The following is a 24,000-nucleotide window of genomic DNA, read 5'->3' on the forward strand; positions in this document are numbered from 1 at the left end:
GGGGAATTAGATAGAATGGGAAGCTTACCCCCAACAAAGACTTTTTCTAGGGTAGAAATGTTTAGCTTTGTCAGATGAAATTCAGTAAAGAGCTCTAGATCCAACCAATGTCAAATAAATGTTCCAGGCTTTATATATAAGGCCTGTCAGCAGAAAATTAACTCTGTGTAGATACTGTTTAGTTGCTACCTATGCACTGTAATTAAAATGGAAATAAAATATTTTTCAATATTTTTTTGCCTTCATTTCTAATCAGAGTGGTTCACTTGACTAATGACTGTACTACCTTTCTGGTTTCTTGTGGTCTTTTTATGGCGTGTGTAGATCTTTACAAAATAAGTGCTGATTTTCTCCCATAGTATGTCATTTTGTGATGCTTTAAACACACTGATTATACTTTTTCTCCCTACCATTTTGGTTAGTGAAACATTGCCAGTGGAGTACCTTGGTGAAAAGCCTCTTTGTATGAATCAGTATTATCAAATCCTATCTTCATGCCGTATTCCTGGTGCCAAGCGTGACTCTGTAGTTAATTACACTCGTGTGAAGAACCCTCCTACGCATATCACAGTTGTGCATAACCTGCAGGTACAATTTTTATTTATTTAAGGTTCATTTTCTGTTAAATTTCTTGACATTTAAGGGATTGGATAGCTCAGAAAAAATGGTCACCGTAGGCACTAGTCCACTGTCCTGTATCACAGATGAGCTCTTCATATAGTCGTAACGCCATCATTACAAACTACCTGTTATTGAGCTGCATAAAAACGCTAGTTCAGGTCACAGTGGAAATAAAGCCTATAGGTTGTAGTATTTCATATTGTGCACTCCTCATAATTTAGTGATAGCCTGACATCGTTTTTGTTTTTGGGTTTATGTAATGTAATATATAGTTTTTTACAGAGTGAAACTGTAGTATATGGAGTTATACAGTAGGTAAATGAAGAGGACCTTTATTTTTTGTAAGCATGTCTGTTTATTATATTTTATTTCAGTTATCAGTTCATTCATTTTTTTTTTTTGGAAGATTCTAGTCTGTGCTTGGAAGATTCTAGTCTGTGCTTTCTTCTTCCCAAATACTGTTGCCCACTGCCTGCAGAATTTGGTTGCACCATGGTACTTTATATCTCTGTGGTAACAACAAAAAAAGACTCCTCATTATGGACAAATATCTAGAATAGCCTGACTCTATGGTCTAAAGAGATGAAGTCTGTGATGTGTCAATTAGTAGTATGGGTACTTGAGGGTACAGGCAAATGAAAATGAACTTTAGAAGCTAATGCTGTCTCACCTGTTCTTGAAAGGGGTGGGGTGGCGTGGACCATCTCACTCACGGCTACTGGTGGGTAGGGGATCACCCTTGGCAGAGGTCGGGCAATCCCTTGTTGCTAGTTGCACTTGTATACTGCTGAGTTGGGGTACGTAGGTGTGCATGGAAGCATATGTGCTTCACTCATAAGCAGGCAGCTGTCATAAGTTAATGAGGGAAAGGTAGGCCACTCTAATGGATCTGCAGGCTGGTCTTCTCCTGATTTACCTGACTCTCATGCAAGGGAATGGTTGGGCTGATTGGGCTTCCCAGGTAGTAATGAATGGAATTTATGACTTATCTAGCCTGGGGATGCCTGGCTCCTGCCCCTACAGAACAAATGGTCCAATTAGGTACATGCAGTTGATTCTTCGGGGTAGGGCACTATAGAGTTTGGCAGGGGGAGAAGTAGAGTGACAGCCAGGTGTCCTGTTGCCACAGTGGAACTATGAGAAATCTTTTGTCATCCAGTACTTTTTCTGCTCTTTTTCCTCTCTCATTCCCCAAAACCAGAAATGTAAAGAGCATATCGAACATCATGCCCTCCTTCACTTTATTGCCACATACTGCCTACTACTTGTATTTGCAAGAAGGACCTATAGTGGGATGTTAGCCCTCCAAAGAGAGATTAGTTTAGTGAGCACCCTGCCGTGTCTGTCTTGTATTATAATCTGACATGTACTGGTTATGCAGTAGCTTTTGAGAATTTAAGGCCAACAGCTGCTGTAGTGGCGAGTAGTGTTCAAGAAGTTAGAGCTGGTTTTAATGTTTTACTAACATTGTTTTACTAACACTTGACCCATTTTATTGAATATTATATAGACACTGTTTCATTAATGTGTCCTGTAACCAAGAAAAATGTGTTTTGTGTAATGGCACTTTGGTACACTGTTTACAACTCGGTTCTTTCATTCTTAACTGGAATGCGTTCTTTGCACTGTTTGCGTGTCTGTGAAATTTAGGTGTGTGTTTTTGGTTTCTACCTATATCCCATCCTAAAGATATGCTGCAAGTAAATTGATCTTATGAATATATATTTCATATAATATATATGTTTGTGTAATGTATTTTATATATATATATATATATATATATATATATATATATATATATATGCATACACACGCATACATATATTTTTTCATACACACACGTGTATATAGTGTGTGTGTGTATCTTATGAATGACTGTTTTTCTGTCCAGGATTACTACTTTGTCTTATGCATATAGAGTGCCATGTGTGTGTGTTTTGGCATTCATCCTGTATCATGTGATGAGCTGTCATTCTGTCCTGGGTTATTTCCATGCACTGTGTATATTGCTTTCCAGTTTGTGTGTGTGCGTCTCCTTTGTCTTGTGACTTGTCATTCTGACCCTTGAGCGTCAAGATAGGCTCTAGCTCCCACATAGCCTTGGACAGCGAAAGTGGTGATTTGAAACTAAGAATGAAATCTATTTGAAGTTTCATTTACATGTTGTCTGTGGGGAAGGATTTCCAGATGGTTTATTGTCAAGGGATTACTGATATTAAATGATGGGGAACAAAAGTACCTTACCAGCATGATTAAGATAGTACCACTGTCGTCTTGTCTGCTGCAGTTGTACTGTAAGGTATTTATTTAATTTTAATTTTGTTTTTGACTTTTATTTAATGAAGAATAACACGCAGAGTTTCCCAGAGTAAAATGAAGGTGCAGTGTGATTAACCGAGTACCGCTAGCAGCTGCGTTAGTGAATTCTTGCACCTAGGTGGGCAGTTAAAAACTGCCACACTCAGCAGTTTCTGAAGGAACAAAGTTTAGTATAAAGGTGCACTGATGCAGCTAGCAGCCAAAACAAGAGATTAAGCATATGTAAGCAATGCATGGCAATGAATTATTAAAGGAATGAACAATTTCCCCACTAAATTACTTTGTAAAATGTAAATTTTTTGACATTTTGGTAAAAGCAGGTAAACCAGATTATTATTTGCTTGTGAGATTTCTCTTAAAATTGAAGTCTGGACAGCAAAATTGTGGGCATTTATTTTTTCATTCATTGATTGGTACAAAATTAATTAATTTACATATTCCATAAAAGTACATCCTTACACTATATATTTAGCCCTAAAACAATTACATAAGTAAATATTTTGTAGAACTCCTAGAATATGTAGAGAATAAAGCAGTATAGTCTCAGAACTGACATTCAATTCAAATGCATCCCATATGTGTCTGCAATTTATCTGTAACATTTTTTATGCCCAAATTATATGATGTGTATGTCAGCCACTTCAGAGTTCTACCCTTGTATTATGATAATGCTGTTGTTGTACAGGTCATTGAAGTGTTCATAGGATCATAGGCAAATTCTAGGCTAGCTGTCCTTGTGGGCCATTTTAAGCCAATCCAATTTCATTCAGAAAGGTGAGACTTAAACCTTGTACCTTTTGCCTGTGAGGTAAACACATTAACCATTTTACCAACCCCCTAATGGATTCCTATAAGGTCAGTTTAGTATTCTGTTCAGAAAACGCATGACACTTGGTCAATTTTGACTTGCCTGGCACTTGGTGAATGTGCTAACAGTCAAAGTTATGATCTGAATCCATCTTATACTCCTAAATAACCTTTTTTTCACACATTTAAGTAGTTGAAGTCAGTAACTTGCTCTGCAGCAGATTGTTTTAACTTGCCAGAATTTTTGTAATTGCCGAGGCAATTATCAAAGTGCAGAAATATTTTGCAAAAACTGTATGGAAAATTGCAGACTTTAATACCCCACCCCACAGTATGTCCTATCATTTGCTGTAGTTTGTATTAATCACAAAGGTTACTAGACAGATGTGTTGCCATGTGTAGGGACCTGCATTTCAAATCTTCCTTAAATCTACAGCAGCAGCATAAACTTTGCACTGTACTTATTACAAGCAGTGAAAGTCATGTATATTAGGCATGCATTTTTGCACTCCAGCTTGAACAGATTACACTGGAAACCTAATTACCTGTGCCACTTTTGTTGAAAAAGTAGTTTACAGATCTGAAGTAGTTGACTTCATTCATTCTGCACATATGGGTATACGGATCCGATTCGGTTCCGAGCCGGCAAAAACTTTTCAAGCATCAGCTCCAAGCTCCTCCCCTACGTACATTACCTCACTTCCTCCTGTCTAGCCCCAGATCTCATTTGCCGCTCTAGGAGTCAGCATCGTGGTCTCTGAGCTCTTAGCTAGGTGGTAAGGTTTTTGGTACTTTTTGCTAGTTGTTGAGAGTGAATTCCTTCCCCTTTATCCTCCCTTACTCGCGTTTGGTCATCATGTTATTCAAAAAAAATAAATAAATAAAGCTTTTTAGTTAGTATTCCCAAAGTATCTTCAGCAGCCAATATTAATCAATCCATACATTTGCCAGTCTTCCCAAATTTCCAGAATAGAGGTGAACATAAACTTCATTTGTTTGGATGTCCATAGACAGCTTTGTTTTTACCTCCATAGGACTAAACCCTTCCGGAAGTCGGATCAATTGTTTGTCTCCTTTTCTAAACCCTTTTTGGGCAAAGCAGTTTCGAAAGTGTCCTTAGCAAGGTGGATCACCCTGTGTATTGCGCAGGTCTATAAGGACAAAGGGTTGTCTCCTCCTGGTGTATTGAAGGCTCATTCCACTAGAACTATGGCCACTTCTGCAGCTTTCTGGTAGAGAGTTCCATTAGATGATTTGTGCAGCAGCAACTTGGGCAAATTTGCACACGTTCATCTCTCATTACAAATTGGATCGTATTTCTAGAGGGAGAGCATCCTTTGGCTCTGCGGTGCTCAGAAATATCCTTCCATAAGGGCATCCCAGGAATTCTAGTAGCTGGGGACTCTGTCCCATATGTGCAGAATGAATGAAGTCAACTACTTCAGATAAAGAAGTTGTGTTCTTATAACGTTCCATCTAAGTAGTAGACTTCTTTCCTCTGTGCTTTCCCTCCCTCCGTCCCCCTCACTCTTCAGGTTATCCTGTCCAGGGTTTTTGTTTGTCGCTTTTTTAGTGACAGCAAACTCAATCTGGGGCTAGATAGGAGGAAGTGAGGTAATGTAGGTAGGGGAGGAGCTTGGAGCTCAGAGCTGATGCTTGAAAAGTTTTTGCCGGCTCTGATCCGAATCCGATCCGTATACCCATAAGTGCAGAAGAATGAAGTCTACTACTCAGATGGAACATTATGCTAAGAACATAACTTCTCTTTTAGTTGGAGAACTGTTGTCCTAACCCCCACGATAATGTTCAACTCTTAAGACACTTTATAGGATTGTAGGTGTATGCTAGGCTAATAACCATTGAGACCTTTATAAGCCTAGCCATGCAGCCCATATGCATCACATAAGTTATGTCTTGGAGGTTATTGTAAGGGAAAGTGTGTTAGGGCATGCTTTAACAGCTACCTCTGTTCATCAGAGGCATAGGTGTCATGCCATCTGTGAATTTCTTATTTCCCATCCACTGCTCCATGTTGCACGTGAATGAGGTTGGGGAAAGGCTCTGCTTCACATGGATGGAAGGCCTATTCCAAAGAATGAGGATTCTCTGGAGATGCATACCTGTCCCTCCAACATGTCCTATTTAAGTTGCTATCAAAGTTTAAATCTTTAGAGCTAGTATTTCTGATGCTGTTCAATTTGTGGATATGCAAAGGGTCCATCAGGGGTTGGGGAGGTGGCATAACGGTTAAAATGTTTATCTTACAGACACAAGGTACAGAGTTTAATTCTCATGTAAGGGAAATTGGCTAGTCTTAAAATAGCCAACAAAGGTTCATATGCAAGTACTAACTACCTATCAGAACAGGATCCTGTTATGTCTTGAATATAGAGCATAAATTATTATCTCAGCAGTGTGTAGGAAACTGAGTATAGAGATAGGGCTTTAAGGCTATCTGCAGAGGAGATTGTGTTTGTCTTGTTTGCTTTTTATGAGGAACCTATGTGGAAATTCCAATTGCTGCATGTGCCTGTTCAAATACATACCAAAGGAGGCATTATACTGAAGTGATGGCTCTGATGAGAGCGGAGTACAGTGGCACGATGACTTCCGTGAGCCTGGATGATATGCCCTTACTTAAAGACTAAATGACATAGAATGATTTTTATTACCACCTTAGGCTGATGTTGGTCGAAAAAGCCAGGTTACTATCTACACAAGTACCCAAATCCCTGACTACTGTGCCTACTTTTAGGGGCGTTATCAATGAGGTAGTTTCCCTGGGTGTCTCTTCCCAAAAGATGCTACTGTACATTTCTTGACACTGAGTTAGACCTTCCTGTAAGATAGCATCTTGGGAGGTTTCTGTGATGGCATATGATTGCAAGCTAGGAAGAAACATAAGCCAGTCCCTTGATATTGGTTTTGACTTCCAAAAGATATATGCCAAATAGCATAGCAGAACCAGCACAGAGGTGTGGGGGACTCCACTAGTGTGGATGTAGTCTTTCCAATCCTAACATCTTGGGTTTTATTTGCAAGTCAGCTGGCTGTCCAGCGAGTTACATAGAGATTTTGCCTAATTCTATGAGTTTTACAATGCCCAATTGAGTATTTTATCAAATGCCTTAGCTAGGTCAGGGTAGGCAGCGTGCCCAGTTTTGCCCACATCTGTTGCCTTGGTGACCTTCTCAAATTAGTTCGCCAAGTTCAGTAAGCATTACCTGCCTTTGACAAAACTAAACTGGGTTGGGAAAAGTGTCTGAAGGTTTCCTATATCATTAATTATTTCCATGCAAATGAGACTAGTCAGACTAATAGGTCTGTAGCTCTGTTGATAAACTTTGAATGCTAAAAGCTTAAATTGCTGTAAACATATAGAAATACTGCCTTCATGAAAATTGTCCGTACTAAAGGAGTTGATATGTTTGTTTGTTTTATAAGCAATCATCATTTAAACCTCTGATGTATATTTAAATTAATAAGTGGAACTGCCTTACTGTACAAGTCCAACTTAACTGCATGTCAATTACCAAACTCCTACCCCTCCCCCCATAATTGGGACATACTTATCCCACAACTTTAACTTCACCCTAAAAAAGGTCATCACCACAATTCTGATCTATATTCTATCTGGTAATACACCTGCTAACCTTGAAGACTTCTCATCTTGGTGTTCTTCCACATACTCGCAAGAAATCCCTATTCTGGGGGATTTCAACCTAGATTGGTTCACCTGTATATCAGAACCACCAAGTAATCTAATAAATCTCCATGGCTACCAGCAGCTAGTCCAGATTCCAACTAGATGTGGTAGAAAATCTAAAAGGGAATCGGTCCTTGACTGGGTCCTAACAACCCCACATTGTACCCCCCACACAGGCAGTCTCCCCGACACCTTAAGGACCACAACATAATATACCTTGTATGTAGTAGAACAAGCATATGCAAAACCACTAACTATAAATCCACTAGAAACACAAAAAATTCTCTCCTGAGGTCCTCAATACTTTTCTCTGTAACTGTGACTGGACCCCCATAAAACCCCATCCCACTTGACCAGGCTGTAGTATATTTCAACAAAACATTTCTATAACTCCTAGACACTGTCTATCCATTGCTCAAAATCAAGGTTAGAACCTCTGCAAACCCCTGTCTCAACAAAGAAACCTCTGCAAACCCCTGTCTCAGTAAAGAAACCAAACAAATCCTCAAGTCCAGAGACACACTGCCTGGCTTTACTTTCTAAAAACCAAAGAAACACAAAGCCTAAGTACCAAGAACTGCGCAACCATGCAAAAAAAATGCATTAGGCTGGGCAAAAAAAAAATCCTACTACACGACATTACAAACTAAATACCAACGCAACCCCCAAAAATTTTGGAAAAATGTAAACCAGCTACTAAAACCCACCCAAAAGGCTACCCCCAAACCAACCATCCATTGAAACACAATTCAACTCCCACTTTGTGAACTCAATTCTATCCTTAGTATCACAGGACAGTTCCCACCTCACTGTCCCCCCAACACAAAAAACACGAATACAAGCTTTACCCTCAAAACAGTTTCTACCAACCACTTCAATCAAAAGCATGCTGTCCGAACTAAAAACCTCATCAACAGCAGCCAACCTACTCCCCAGCTATTTCTTGAAACTCACAGCAGATGCTATTGTTATCCCAGTCTCCACTCTCATAAACAGAGCGATTGTTGAAAACTATGTACCCAAACTGTGGAAAATATGCTGTGTTACACCCATACATAAAGGTGGGACCTCTGCTGAACTTAACTACAGACCCATTGCTTTACTCTCCCCCCGGCCAAAATCTTAAAAAAATGCATCCATACAAAGTGCTAAAATGTCTCCTAGAGAGCAACATCCTGTCACCCTACTCAGCATGGTTTCAGACCTGCCCATAGTACCACTACAGCCCTCCTCTGCTTCACAGACACAGTAAACAATCTCAGAAATGAAGGCCCGCAGGTGTCAACTCTTTTTTTGGATATGTCCAAAGCATTTGACAGTCTTGTACCAAATCCTGCTAAATAAACTAAACCAACATCACCTATCAAATTACACTCTTACCTGGTTCCAAAGCTACTTAACTGACGGGTACCAAGCAGTGAAATGGGAAAATGCTGTCTCTCCTCAACTGCCCATAACTACAGGAGTCCCGCAGGGTTCTATCTTAGGACCACTACTATTCAGTCTTCACAAATGACCTCTATACCTCCACACAGCATGCATCTATCATTCAGTCTGTAGATGATACTACCTTAGTCTGTGCTGCACAAAACATTCCCACCCACCTGCAAACAACTCAACTAGCATTGTCTGACATTGAAAACTACCTTACCAAAGCCCAACTTATCCTCAATCCAAAGAAAACTCGGCTTATGATTATAACCAGTTCTAACAAAAACACTGTCAATTTACTATCTACTCCACAAATGCTACTCCAATCGCTCCAGTGGCACAGGCTAAGCTATTGGGAATAACCATAGACTCCCACCTAAAATTTGATGGTCATCTCAACTTAACTAGTAAAGTATATGCCATACTGGGATCACTCTACCGTATCAAACCATTTCTTACCAACAACACAAGATCAGCCATTGCTCGCTCCCAACTTCTATCCACCCTACTCTATGCATCTCCCATTCTGATTAATGTCAACAAAACTGAACTAAGCATAATGGAAGCCTGCTATAACAGAATTGCCCGCTTTGCTGCAAATTGCTCATATAGAACTCATCACTGTACTGCTTTGAGACAGCTCCACTGGCTTGAGCTGCCCAACCTCCTAACTTACAATCAGCTCTGCCTCTGTCATTCTATCTATTACATCCCCAATAAATGTCCTGCCCTCAAAAACCTAGTACATCACTCAGCGAAAAGGCCTCTTAGATCATCAAGCAAACTACTACTTAGTCACCAACAGCTACAATAGCTGTGGAGACTCACTATATAGTAGCTCAGTGGCTAAAAAATGGAACACTCTCCCCACTAGCATACAAAACACATCGTCCAAAGTCTCAAACCTCATTAGGCAACATCTCAAGCAAAGTTGACAGTGCCATGATTGCTTTAAAGGCTAGTGAAAGCAGATAAAGTACACATACTAAACCTAGAGTACTTGATAGTTTTCACTGTTACTCACAAACACTGGCTAATCTACAATATATGTACTGTATCTGTGTACTTTGTATGTATTCTACTTGTGTTCCAAATTTCAGCTGTACACCACAAATCTATTAATTACCTTTATTTTTAAATTGATATATTTTTTTTGTGTTCTCCACTGTAACTGTTGATGTGCTGTATACCACTGTAAAAGCATGTCTATTGTAATTTGTGTCTATACTGATAATGTCTAAATATCTAAATGCATCTGTAATTTTTCTGTGTGGAGCTTTTCTCCCTGGGCCTCTGCTGAAAATGGGCCTTTTCGGCTCAGACACCCCCGGTTAACAAATGTAAAATAAAATAAAAAAATGTAAAATAAATAATTAGCATGAGCCATTAACAGCAAGGAAACTATGTGGCCATACAGAGCAAAACATTGTAGTTACTGCCTTATCAGTGTAAGTGGGGACATTTTCACCTTTTCTCACACTTATGTTCAATACTCTGTCATTGAAAAGTTCTCTGTTTGCCTGTTTTCCTGTTTTGACTCAGAATTTGTGATCAAGCTTTAATTAAACCAAATGCAAAATAAATCAGTTGCAAAATGACTCTCCTTTTAGTGTAACATTTTCCTAAAAAAATCATTTGTCAGATCTAAAAAATCATTTGTCAGATCTACTTGAATGTAACTAAAAATGCTGCAAGCATTTTAACAGCATCATAAGTTAAAAAAAATGTGGATTTTGAGAGCAAAATAAAAGTTTGGGAAATTGCAGAAAAGTTGTGGGTGTAATTTTCTAAACGGCGTGCTAATTTCTAACTTAAAAAAACTGTCTCCAAAGGCACAGAGGGATAGACGTCGCAGCAACCCATATGACTTGAGATGAATTAGTAACACTGGAGGTGTAAGAGCTGGTAAGGTCAGTGCGGGAATGAGTGCCAAAGCACATTGGGGAAGGGGACAGCCTGACCCCACTACATGGCTGGCTTCTATTTGAAGCAAGAGACACATGTTCTGGGCTGAGATGCACCACTACCAAACTACATAGTGTGCACAGGAAGTGTAGATGTACAGGAGATTGCATGCCATATGTGTGGGGGTAAATATGTAGGCCACTGAGAAAAAGCTTCCACCTTATGTGACTGATTTAAAGCCTTATGAAAGATCAACCTGCCAAACATTAGTATGTGCATTTAACACAAAAGATGGAACTAGATACTTAAGAAAGCTGTTAAAATAAAAGGTGGGAATAACTTTTTAATATAATGATGTTTTCTGTATTGTCTTTAAATGTCACTGGTCTCACAGATGTATATAAAAAGAAAGAATAGTGATCTATATTAAAAATGTAGAGTGCAAATAGCTATGCTACAGGAGACACATTTGGAAAGAACTGAACATCTGAATTTATCAATGATAAAGTTTTTCAGGATGGTTATCCAGTGGAATACCTGGGACAAAGGAAAAGAAGAGTACATTTATTAATTGCCATAGGATCTCCAATAGTGATAGAGGATAAAAAAGATAATAATGGTAGATTTGTAGTACTAAGGGGCGACTGGAAAGGAAAGAGGATTACACTGGCATGTATTTATATGCCACTGTTGTAATGGAGCTTAAGAAAATTCCGGGAGAAATAATTTGGTTTTCAGCAGGGAATATTACTTGTAGGTGGGAAATGGAATTTGATTAGCAGCAGTGTAGATGTGTCTGGAGGCCCAGAAGGGGAAATGTAACCAAAGAAGATAGATTCTTGAAGAAAGTTATGAAATTATTTGGCATGGAAAGATGTCAATTCAATAATAGGAGTGACTGTACATATTGTTCAAGATACAAAAACTGGTTTAGGCTAGACAAAACTTGCATTTCACAGGAACATATGTATTAGTTTTGATATGCATCCAATAACTATTTAAGATCACGTGCCAATAACAGCTAAAATAAAAGCACAGGGTAAAGAAGTAAAAATGAGACACTGGTGCTTTTCCACCTATCTCTTGAAAAGAGAGGAACTTAAGGAATAGGTAGTGGAAACAATTTGGGAGTTATTAGCGAAGACAGAAATTTCTTCTGAAAATATAGCTAGGGAGTGGGTAAAATTAAAGTGGAGTTTAAAACTAGGTTAAAAATAAGAGAGATGTGGTTAAGAAATAAGAATTATTTACAGGTACTGACAAATGTTAGTGATACAGAATTGGGGGAACCTCTTTGACCAAGAAGAGGAGCAATTTCAGAATGCCAAGCAGAAAATAAAGGTTTACCTCGATAATATGCACGAGTTTGGAAAGATTGCTGTTTTTTAATGGTAATGCCAGAGCACAAAAACTTTTAGTGCAACGACTTGGGCAACAAAACATGGAAAAGGTTGCCGAGCTTAGGGAGCCTATAACAAGGAGGATAAGAGATCCTGTAAAGTTGTTAGAAATATTTCGGAAATTTTATGAAAGTCTGCATAAAGCAGAGAAATATGGAGATCAAGAAAAGGTGCAAATGGAAATGTTTATGGAAGAATTAAATATGCCAAGGTTAGAGGTAGATGAGACTCCTTTACTAAAAGTTAAGATAGGAGGAGATGAAATAAAAATGCTGTTATATAACCAGGAAAGTTCACAGGAGTAGATGGTATTCCTGTGGAAGTTTCGAAGCTAGGAGGGAAAAAAAAGATCTGGAAGATTGTGTTTAACAGCATTTTAAGAGGAGGAGAAGCACCACCAACATCCTGGAAGAAAGCAGAGGTGGTTGTAATACCTCAAGAGGGTAAAGCTCATTAGATCCAGATTCATACAGGCTCCTTTTCAATCCCAAAACAAGATTATAAAATGTTTGTCTATAATGGCTAAAAGAATGGCAAAGGTGATGCCAAAATTGATAGATATGTATCAAAGTGGTTTTGTGGAGGGGAGGCAAACCTTTGACAACATTAACAGAACATTGATCCAGAGGGAGGCTGAATTTTAGAAAATACCACGGTTTGTGGGTCTTGATGCAGAGAAAGCATTTGACAGAGTAAGCTGGGGGTTTGAACAAGGCAATGGAAGCATTTGCATTCCCTGATAAAATTATAAAATTGATTAGGAGAGAGGGATCAGAGGTGAAAATTAAAGTGTGTGGGTTCCTCTCAGATAATTTGAGCAGAGGAGCCAGGCAGGGGTGTCCTCTTTTTCCCCTAAATTTGCACTATATTTAGAACCAATGAAAAAGATAATAAGAGACTTAGAATTTTAAGGATTTAATTGGTAGTCCAGAAAAGCTGACAGTATTTGCAGATGATATTTTATACCCGATAAAACCAGAAAAGGACATTTCAGTGTTGTGGAACATTTTGAGGCAGTTTCAGATCTTTTTGGGATCCAAAGATAATGAAGCAGAAACAAAGGCAGTAGCTGTACATTATATACCCACACACAAATTGGTTCAGCAATAGTTAAATTTATGGGGACATGATAAAATTAAGTACTTGGGAGTATGGATTAAAAAGGATTATGGTGTGGCAGCTAAGGATATGTGGGAAGAGACTAAAAAGATAATAGAAAAACTTAAATTGGAAGCTCTGTTATATGGTTAGCAAGAATACAAGCAGTTAATATATTTTAGTCCCTGTAGTTTTATACACAAGTCAGGCATATTTTTATCAACCAAAGGAGAAGTTGTGGATAGCAGTTAATAAAAAGCTAAATGGTTTTATCTGTGAGGGGAAGAGGGCAAGAGTCAAGTGGGATAAGCTGATTCTTCCAGCTGAACAGTTGAACATAGAGGTTTGGGATTACCCCAATTGAACAAAGAGGTTTGAGATTACCCAATTTGAAGGGGTATTTGAGAGCTACACAGTTAAGGCTTCTATACATAGCACAAGCAGAAACCTATAATTCAAAGTGGAAAAAGATGACAGTGAAACAGGGGGAAGCTCAAGAGACAAGGAGAGACTGGAATTTTGAATGCAGATCCTTAAGGAGAATAACAGTAGCCATACAGAATATTATTTTTGTAAAGTAGCAGAAAGTATTCTAAGAATTAAGCCAACACAACAATGGAGAAAGGAGATTCTGCCAATAGGGATGACTGCAGTTAGGGATACAGACAATAGGCAAAGAGGGGGCTGGAATTTATTGGAGAAGACTGGCAAAAGAGCCAAGGTATTGGGGGCAAATAATTTGAGAGGGAAAGGTAATAGAATGGGAAGAGGCCAATAATTTATTTGGACTGCAGGCTAGAGATTGCCTTCCCTATCAAGGATTGAGTGTAGGCAGAGATAAATAAATAGGGGATCCTTAGTTAAAGACCAGCATTGGTAGATTTTTTAGAAGTATCTAGAACAGAAGCTGCCATTAAAAAAGGAATAATTAGTAGAGCATATAAAATACTGCATGATAACTATAAGAATCCGTCAGAAAAGGTTAGAAAGGATTGGGAAGAAAGATTGGATAAGCAATTCACAGAGAAGCAATGGGGTTATATGTATGTCTCCCAAATATGCAACAAAGAGTAAAAGATTAAGGATCTTTGCTTGGAAGTGTTTACGCAGGTATTTTTATACACAAAGTAGATTCCAAAGAATTTTTCCTCTGGTAGATGGCAAATGTTAGTGGTGTGATGGGGAAAAAAGAGGTAATTGAGAACATATTTTCTGGAAGTGTGATGAGTTGGCAGACTGTAAAGATTCCGTGCAGAATACTCTGTCAGAGATATTGGGTGAAAGTGCTGTGACTAAGGAAATGGTTTTGAGCTATGATACAGAATCAGAATTTCTTGGACATAGTAAGGCCTTGCTGAGTCTAATTAAGTTGGCTGCCAAAAAAGCAATTGCTAAAAATTGGAAATCAAAGTCTAAACCAACTTTACTAGAAGTACTAAATATAGTGAACTAAATCCAAACCACAAAAGCCCCTGAACAGTGGTAACCAAACAATACAAATGAAAAACTACTGTAAGAAGAGAAACACCACACTCGAAATAATATGTAAAAACCTTTATCCATATAGGGTATAAATCCACAGGTAAAAATTCAAAGAACAAGGTTGAGCGCTTTCGACCATGGAAGTATAATACTCTACACAAAAACACTATCTTTAAATAATGATTCAATAATGCAATCGACCAATTAAAATCAAATACTATAGTAACCTTCTAAACATGTTTTTCCAAAACAAATTTTAAAGACAGTGTCTCTGCTTAAAACTATGAACTACACTTTTCATTTACCCATATCATACTGACATTTTGTTATGAAGAACTACTTTGTAATTAACATGATTGTTCAAGTCAAGTCAGGTGCATGGTATGCATTTAGTAGAATTTGCCATTTAAACTCCCTAAGCTATAACTCAATTTCTTTGTCACCATTGAACTCATGGGATATAAAATCAATCGCCTTGAACAAATACTTGTTGTTGTTACACTCTAAAGAATGCCTTGCCAAAGCATTGTCTGCATTACCAATCCTAATAGCATATAAATGTTCATACATCCTCCTTTTAAGTTGCCTACTAGTCTTTCCTATATAAAATGAAAAACAGGCACTGCACAGGTCTAAATGTATAACAAAAGTAGAATCACAAGTAAATTTCCCTGGAACGTGCCACACCTTGTTGCTTGAAGGGACGTCAAAAGAAGAACCTCCTACTATATACTTAAAAAGTTGTAACATTTAAAGGTGCCCCTCACTCACCCCCCAGTTTGTTTCCATGATTTTCCACTAGGTCTTTAAAATTTCTCCCCCCTTTTGTTGATAAACTTTAGTAGGATCAACACCCAAGTCTTTAACTCGTTGTTGAATTTGAGTATTCTCCAGTTATTCCTAATAATTTTAATGTTGCCACTGTCAACAGTAAACACTAGTGGCCTAGAAATGGACCAATCTTGCTCTTGTGAAATAATATTTGACATTTCTTGAACCGTACTACTTTCAGTAACGTTTTTAGTAATGGTTCCTGGATAACCTCTCTTTTTAAAACTGTCCAACTCACTGAAAGTCTCTTCAACCTAACTACTTGTCCCTTTTCAATGTTGTACTTGACATAAGTGGGGTGCATGCTAGTGTAATGAAGCAGTGTGTTGCTAGCCACATAATCACAGAATCCTTTGAATGACTATTCTCATCTTTAACAACTAAATCCAAAAAAGGGAGTCTTGCACAAGTTGTAAGAATGGCTCCCAGTTATGCCAATTTAGTTATGAACTTTTGGGAAACTAAGATTTTTGCCACCTTGCTGGGTTGGGACAAAGTCTCTTTGTATTATCGGTTTATTGATGACCTGTTTTTTGTGTGGAAGGGAACCAATAAAGAGCTGGATGAGTTTATTTGTGGTATGAATAGTAGCACCTCTTTTTGGGAGTTTTCCCATTAGTTAGGTTGAAGAGACTTGCAACGGATGTTACAATGTTGGATCGGTACACTAGTGAGTTGAATGACAGGTTTAAAAAGAGAGGTTATCCTGGGACCATTACTAAAAGACTAAAATAAAAATTTGCAACTAGGCAATGGGTCCCCGCAATAGTACAAATAAAGAAACAAAATGCAACAAAGCTTGGATCCGGGTAGGCTAGGTAAAAAAAACTTTTTAAAACAAAAGTAGCAAAAACTGGTAAGCGCTTTCAAGGTGGAAGCAGTCTTCATCAGACAATTGCACCATAAAACTATTCACTTTAAAAACATAACACATCCAATTAGAAATCAACTGATGAATACATTAATAACACTCTAATGTTTAAAGGGACTTATACATACCCCACTCAAATCTGTTTTACTTGCATCTAAAAAATCCATCTTGTACTTAGAAAATTGAATTGAAAACTTAAGAAATGAAGTAGTAGTAGTAGTGTGCAGATAGTCAACAAATCGTAATAGCACAGCTTCAGGGACCATTCCAAAGCATAAAACATAGTCAACAAAACGTTTATACCAAAACAAATGATGACAAGCTCATTGCCCATGGAAAGTATGTTCTTTCTCCCATTGGGCCAGACTTTTTCGAGTGATGTAGGTGCCATATGTGATGTGATTAAGAAGCACTGGAGCATTTTATCTGCTAATGAGGAACTTGGGGACATTGTTACTGTTACACCACAATTTTCTAAGAATAATAAATCACTTAAGAGGCACCTGTGTTATAAGAAACAAGATAATGCATTACCCACTCCTTCTCCTAAATTAGGTACACATGTATAGGCATTGAAGAAACAAGGTAATGTATTGCCCACTCCTCCTCATACATTAGGTACACATGTGTAGGCATTGTAACATCTGTAAATATATATTTACAGGGGCTAACTTTACACATCCGGTATTACATCATTCAATTGAATTTTGTTTTTATGCAGATTGTTAATCTATTAATCTGGTTTACAATAGTTTCTGTACTACCTGTTGTGCCTACTATATTGGTAAAACCAATAGGTCACTTAGAGTACCTGTACAGGAACACATTAGGGAAATCGGGAATGGTAGTGACACCAGTGCTTTAGCGAAACATGTAATTACTTCAGGAACATAACATAACTTTAGATTTTTTGTTTTAGAATTAATAAATGTGGATGTTAGGGGAGTTAATACTAAAGTAAGAACTGCAGCTTATGAACAAAAGTGGATTTTGTACTTCCAAGCTGATAAGCCACCTGGCATCAATGAAGCTATATCCTTAAAGTCATTTCTTTATACATTGTCACTTTAAACATTAGAGTGCTGTTAATGTATTCATAAGTTGCTTTCTCATTGGTTGTGGTATGTTTTTAAAGTGAATAGTTTTATGGTGTAATTGTCTGATGAAGAGGGGCTTGTACCTTGAAAGTGTTTCCCAGTTTTTGCTACTTTTGTTTATTGAAGCTTTTTACCTAACCTACCCGGGTCCAAGCTTTGTTGTATTTTGTTGACCATTACTAAAAACATTCTTGAAAGTAGTATGGTTCAAGAAATGTCAAATATTAACATTTCACAAGAGCAAGATTGGTCCATTTAAATGCCACTGGTGTTTACTGTTGACAGTGGCAACATTAAAAATATTATTAGGAATAACTGGAGAATACTCAAATCCAACAATGAGTTAAAGACTTTGGTAGGGTCATCACCTAAGTTTATTAACAAAAGGGGGAGAAATTTCAAAGACCTAACTGGAAAACAATCCTGGAAATTAACTAGGAGGGGTGAGGGGCACCTTTGAATGTTAGAATTGTAACTTTTGTAAGTATATACTAGAGGGTTCTTCTTTGAGGTCCCTTCAAGTAACAAGGTGTGGCAAGTTCCAGGAAAATGTACTTGTGATTCCACTTTAGTTGTATATTTCATTTTATATAGGGAAGACTAGTAGGCAACTTAAAAAAAGAGGATGTATGAACATGTATATGCTGTTAGGATCGGTAATGTAGACAATGCTTTGGCAAGGGATTCTTTAGAGTGCAACATCAACAAGTATTTGTTCAAGGTGATTGATTTTATACCCCATGAGTTCAATGGTGACAAAGAAATGAGTTAGTTTTTAGGGAGTTTAAAAGGCAAATTCTACTAAATGCATACTATACACCTGGGTTAAGCAATCGTGTTAATTACAAAGTAGTTCTTAATAAAAAAAAGTCAGTATGATGAGTGTAAATGAAAAGTGTAGTTCATAGTTTTAAGCATTGACATTGTGTCTTTAAAATTTGTTTTTGAACAACATTTTTAGAAGGTTGCCATAGTATTTGATTTTTTAATTTGTTGATTGTATTATTGAATCATTATTTAAAGATGTTTTTTGTGTAGTGTTCTGATGAAGACCATAGTTCCATGGTCGAAAGCTCTCAACCTTTTTGTTTGGATTTTTACCTCTGTGGATTTATACCCTATGTGGATAAAGGTTTTTACATATTATTTTGAGTGTGGTGTTTCTCTTACAGTGGTTTTTCATTTGTATAGTAACAGATAAAGCAACTTGAATTGGGATCTTTAGAAAAGGGTGGGAGCAAATTACATAGAAATAAATGGGAATTGTTAGAACAATACATGCAGATGATGAACAAGGTTTATAAGAAGGCAGGATTTGAATGAGAGCTATGCAATGTTTGACAATGAACAGATACATTACAAGTGACATATAATGCTTGCATATAAAATTGTCAGTGTGGTTTATGATCCTAAAAACTGTAGATCACTAACTTGCCTTATAGTGATGTGTAAACTATATACTGTAATTGATTCAGAGTTTGTTGTCATTAAGAAGAAAACCCATCCGCAATAGAACAAAAGGATAACAAAAAGTCCTATGGAACAAAGGATTATTTGTTGCTAAATAAAGTCATAATAAAGAATTGTAAGAAGAGGAATAATGTAAATACTGCATGGATAGATTACAAAAAAGCATTTGACAGTATTCTACATGCATGGATAAAGGAATGCTTACAGAGGTACAAGATACGTTCTATATTGATCAGTTACGTTAGAGTGACCATGAAACAGTGGCAAACCACTTTGCAGTTAAGCCATGACAAAAGACAAATTATTATCTCGGGATAGAAACTTCAGAGGGGGCACATATATACCAGGGTGATTCTTTGTCACCACTGTTTCTTTCCCTTAACCCATTAAACCCATTAAGCTGTTTACTTAGATTAGGTCTTGGTTACAGTTTAGCTCTCAGAAAACAGCCTTACTTAAAGACTTCTCATCTATTTTTTGTGGATGACTTAAAACTCTGCAGCTCATCAGATGAGTTGAAAGCATAACTGTAAGTGGTTGCAACTTTCTCAGATGATATAACAATATCATTTGGTCATGATAAATGGGCAAAAGCAGAAAAGAAGCAGTATCGAAATCAGTCTGGGACAGGAATGTGATATAAAGGAACGTGAGCAGGAGGGATTGTATAAATTATTTGGAAGTTGATGAAAGATTTGCAATAAAACATGAATAAATGTGAGTAAAATACAGAAATATTTCCAAAGACCAAATCTAATATTGAAAACAGTCTTGACATCTAGGAATAAAGTCCAAGCTGTAAACCGATTTGCACTTCCTGCTTTAACTTAGTTTTGGTGTGACTGACTGACCACAAAGGGTTTTGAATCATTTGGACAGGAAAACATGAAAAATGCTTCATGCTTATCAAATGATGTATTAAAATCAGTGTATAACAAGACTGTGTATTCCTCTCTGAAGGAGGTATGGGTGTCGTCAGAATTGATTGCATGTATGTTTTTGCAGTTGTGGGACTGCATACATATCTGCTGACCTCATCAGATTCAAACAGAGTGAATGTTTTAATACATGAGGAGAGGAACTCTAGGATGACCTCAACATTTAGTTTAGCAAAAGCATTCTAGTGTCGAGCAGGAATGGAAATCAAACCAGAAGTAGTCAAAATCAGATAGCAACTGAATGTACCAAAAGTAAATAATATAAGGAGAGGGATTCGATGAGAAGGAAAGAAATGTGGAAGCCATAACTATAGTGCAATTATAGAGGTCTCCTGGAACCACTTCATGCTGATCAGGACTTGACACAGGAATGGTTAAGGAGAGGCGAGTTGAAACCAGAAGATTAAAGGTTAATAATGGCAATCCAGGATAGTGGACTGTTTACATATTGGCTTACAAAGTCCATTGAAATGTGGGAGAAACATACAAATGTAAGTTCTGAAAAACAAAATTGGAAACAGTCTCACACATTGTTGCTGGGTATGATACTCTCATGGTAGAGAGCCTGTACACTAAAAGGCACAATAATGTGGTAAGATTGTTGCACTAGGGGGTTGTGCAAATGCTACATTATAGAAGTAGCTGATCATTACCAATAAAACCAGATATGGTAGTCCACGAAAGAGACAAAAGTAGCACTGATCATTGAAATTGCTACACTTTGATTACATACAGAAAAACACAGTCATAAAATATCAGCATTTGCAGGCAGAAAAGAGAGCAATGTGGAAGAAAGATACCTAGACAGTTCCAATAGTAGTAGGCACAATGGGTGTAATAAAGAATCTGCAGTCCCATTTGGATACGTTTCCAATACTTGTAACTCCATATGAATTGCAGGAGTCCATTCTGGGCTCATTGTGGGTGCTATGAAGAGCAGTTTTGGCTTGCATCAAAGATTGAAACAATAATAATTTAATGAACTTTAATTATGCATGACTTAAGAATGGGGATCCTTCCTGTCATTGTATTAAAAACCACACAAGACTTGGACAAATTAAACAGAATAAATGTGGTGCAATCACAGCTACAAAAAAAAAACAAAACAAAATATGGCTTATACCTTCCAATAGAAGAGAAGTAAAGGTTTCCCTTGGACTAGCTTGGTACTACTGAAAAATTGTACCCTTTTTTTTCACTATTGCCTGCACTTTGACAGATCTCACTAAAGAAAAGGAGTTTAGAAGTCCATTGAGAGACTGAGCATTTAACGAGTTGAAAAGATTGTTCTGAACCAGAGTTAGTGACTTTTGTTGTTGCTAAGGAATTTGTCCTGTATACAGATGTCACAGGTGGGTTTGGGAACAGTGTTGTCCCAAGATAGTTGGTGAATAACACCATATGTGAAGTTAAGCAATGCTGAAAAAAAAACTATTTGGCCACAGAGAAAATGTTCAGTGTCTAAGTTGGGCCTTCTTTTCCTTAAAATACTATTTATTCAGTAGGCACTTTATCGCGGAGTTTAATTTAGCCAGTTCAATGGCTAAATGAACCACAAGATGTTAACACAAAATTGTGATGCTGGGCACTATTCCCCCCAACCATTTTGGTATTTGGTATCTTATAGACTTGTCTTGGTTAATATTTGGCAAAGTCAAGGTATGCTGTGTGGACAGCATGACCACTGTCCATTGCTTGCATTACCATCTCAAATGAATTTGCCTGATTCATTAGACAGAATGTACTCTTAACAAAGCCGGACTACTGGGAGTAGTCTTAAAAAATTTTTTTTTTGTCACATCTGTTATAACCCATTCCGTGGCTTTGCAAATGAGGCTCTTCAGGCTGATGGTTCAGTGATTTCCCCGGCTCTGTGGTGGGAGTCACCTTGTGAAGTGACATCACAAGTGCTATGCACCAGACATCAAGGACCAATGCGATGGATAAGCTCAAGTTGAATAGTTGTAGGAGTTGGTCCACCAGCACATGTTTATCATTGTTCAACAGGCTGCCTGATGATATTGTCTGGTCCCATAAAGGTTGTATTTTTTGTTTGGAAAGTAGTGTTATTTCATGATGATAGTGGGCTTGAGGTCCTTTGCTATATTGCGGGGTTTATATAGATGTCTCCAGAGAGAAATTTGATGTACATTTGTTAGTAAAATGTTTGCTATATATGTTAGAGCAGAGTAGGTGTTGCCAGTATAAATTCAGAGCAATGTTGGTGTTATTTCTCAACTTCCTGATGTAAATAAATAAATAAGGATTTGTAATAACGCTGACATTGGACGTCAGTTCAAGTTCATGGGAAGCCTTTGTTTTACTGATTCTTTTTGGGTTTTTTTGTTTTTTTTCATCACCTTGGATAGCCTTTTAATGTTGACCTTGATTTGTGGGTCTTTGATTTTGCTATATAGTGTAATGAACTTTTTCCTTTTATTTTATTGTTTATTTATTCATGTGGACCACCAGGCTGGTTTGCTCTTACCCTTCAATAGGTCCTACGCGGAGACCCAGCACCTTAAGTGCCTCATCCAAGTAAAGGTGAAGAGCCTTCTGCCCCTGACATCCCACCCATCCAAAAGAAAAGGTTTGAGGACTAGGCCTGATAAGCTACCCAGTTAGACTCTGATGTACCCGCAAAGGTTTTGGGATCAGCAGTACACTCGACACCTGCTCAGATGCCCACTACTGCATAGATTCAGAGACTGTTACTAGGCTAATGAAGAAAAGTTTCCTCAAAAGAATAATGATGTCCTGTATCCATGTAGGACATTGAGGGCCAAGCATTTATAAGCTACTTCTGTCCATAAGTGACATGGGTGGCAGGCTGATTGTAAATTTCCTGTTTCCCATCTCCTGGTCCAGGTTGCGCTTAAACTAGGTAATAGACGAATTTAGCTTCACAAGGATGGGAAGCCTGTTCATAGAAGGAGCAGTCTCTGGGTCATGCATCTGTGTCTCCAGCATTTAGGACAATAGACCTTGTATTTCCAGTACTCTTTGACTTACTCTTATGTAGGAGATTCATAAGTGTGGACTCCTTGTAAGCCAAGCATATATCACCGCTCAGCAATCTATAGGAGACTAACTAGAGGGCAAAGGCCTTAAGGTGCTCTGCATAAGGCAGGTTTGTTATGCCTTGTATTCTTTTTGTAAGGAAACTCTGAGGACGCTCTAGTTGCTGCATATGCCTGGTCAGATACATACCAAAGGGTGCATTGTACTCTGATTGGTTTAATAAGGGCAGAGTACAGTGGGATAATGACCTCTTTGGACCTAGATGCCATGCTCTTACTTATAAGTTGCTCAACATAAAAGAATTTCATCACCACTGTGGCCACATGGTGGTCGAAGGTAAGACTACTCTTAACATGAGTACAGAGATCCCTGACCACTGGGTCCACTCTTAGGGGTGCATTATCAGCATTGTAATTAGCCAGAATGGTCGACTTCCCAAGGGTACAGTTATGCATTTCTTAACACTGAGTTTAAGACCATGACTTTGATACCATTTGTTAGTCAGAGATGGACCTTTTTGAAAAATGCTAGAGTCTGCAGGGTAGTTGATGATAAACCACCAGCTTACAATCATCTGCAGACTTAGTCAGCCATAAACCTTTAACATTTACTTCCATTTCAGAGAAATAGATGCCAAAAAGGAGCAGGCTCAGTATCGAGCCCTGGGAGACCACTAGTGACTGGCCTCTTGGTGGAGGTGGCCTCATCTATTTTGACCTCCTGGGTTTTGTCAGTGAGCCAGTTGGCTGTCCAGTGGGTGATCAAACGGTTTATACCTAAATTTAGTAAGCTTGTCTATAATGCCCAAGTGGAGTATTGTATCACTAGCCTTGGCCTTGTTGAGGTAAGCCGTGTGCACAGTTTTACCTTCAGCCATTGCTTTGGTGACCCTCTCTGACTAGGCTTGCAAGGAGTAAAACTTCAACCGAAGTGCCTGTGTCTATCGAGTGCAGGTTTGCACAACACTGCACAAAGTGCAGCTGTGGTACAAATTTAAAGGAAC

At 38.0% G+C, this 24,000-nt stretch overlaps 1 protein-coding gene across 6 annotated transcripts in view; it reads left to right on the forward strand.

Moving 5' to 3' along the window:
* CRAT (carnitine O-acetyltransferase) overlaps positions 1 to 24,000 on the forward strand; it is a 475,040-nt gene that overhangs the window by 139,884 nt on the left and 311,156 nt on the right. For all 6 annotated transcript variants that reach the window (XM_044058286.1, XM_044058287.1, XM_044058289.1 and 3 more), the window contains one exon: positions 423 to 588. In XM_044058286.1, coding sequence (XP_043914221.1) covers positions 423 to 588 — 166 coding nt within the window. The remainder of the gene's footprint in view (positions 1 to 422; positions 589 to 24,000) is intronic.

Source organism: Protopterus annectens, chromosome 16.part0, assembly GCF_019279795.1.
Source record: "Protopterus annectens isolate FY-2018-M chromosome 16.part0, PAN1.0, whole genome shotgun sequence".
Lineage (NCBI taxonomy): Eukaryota > Metazoa > Chordata > Ceratodontiformes > Protopteridae > Protopterus > Protopterus annectens.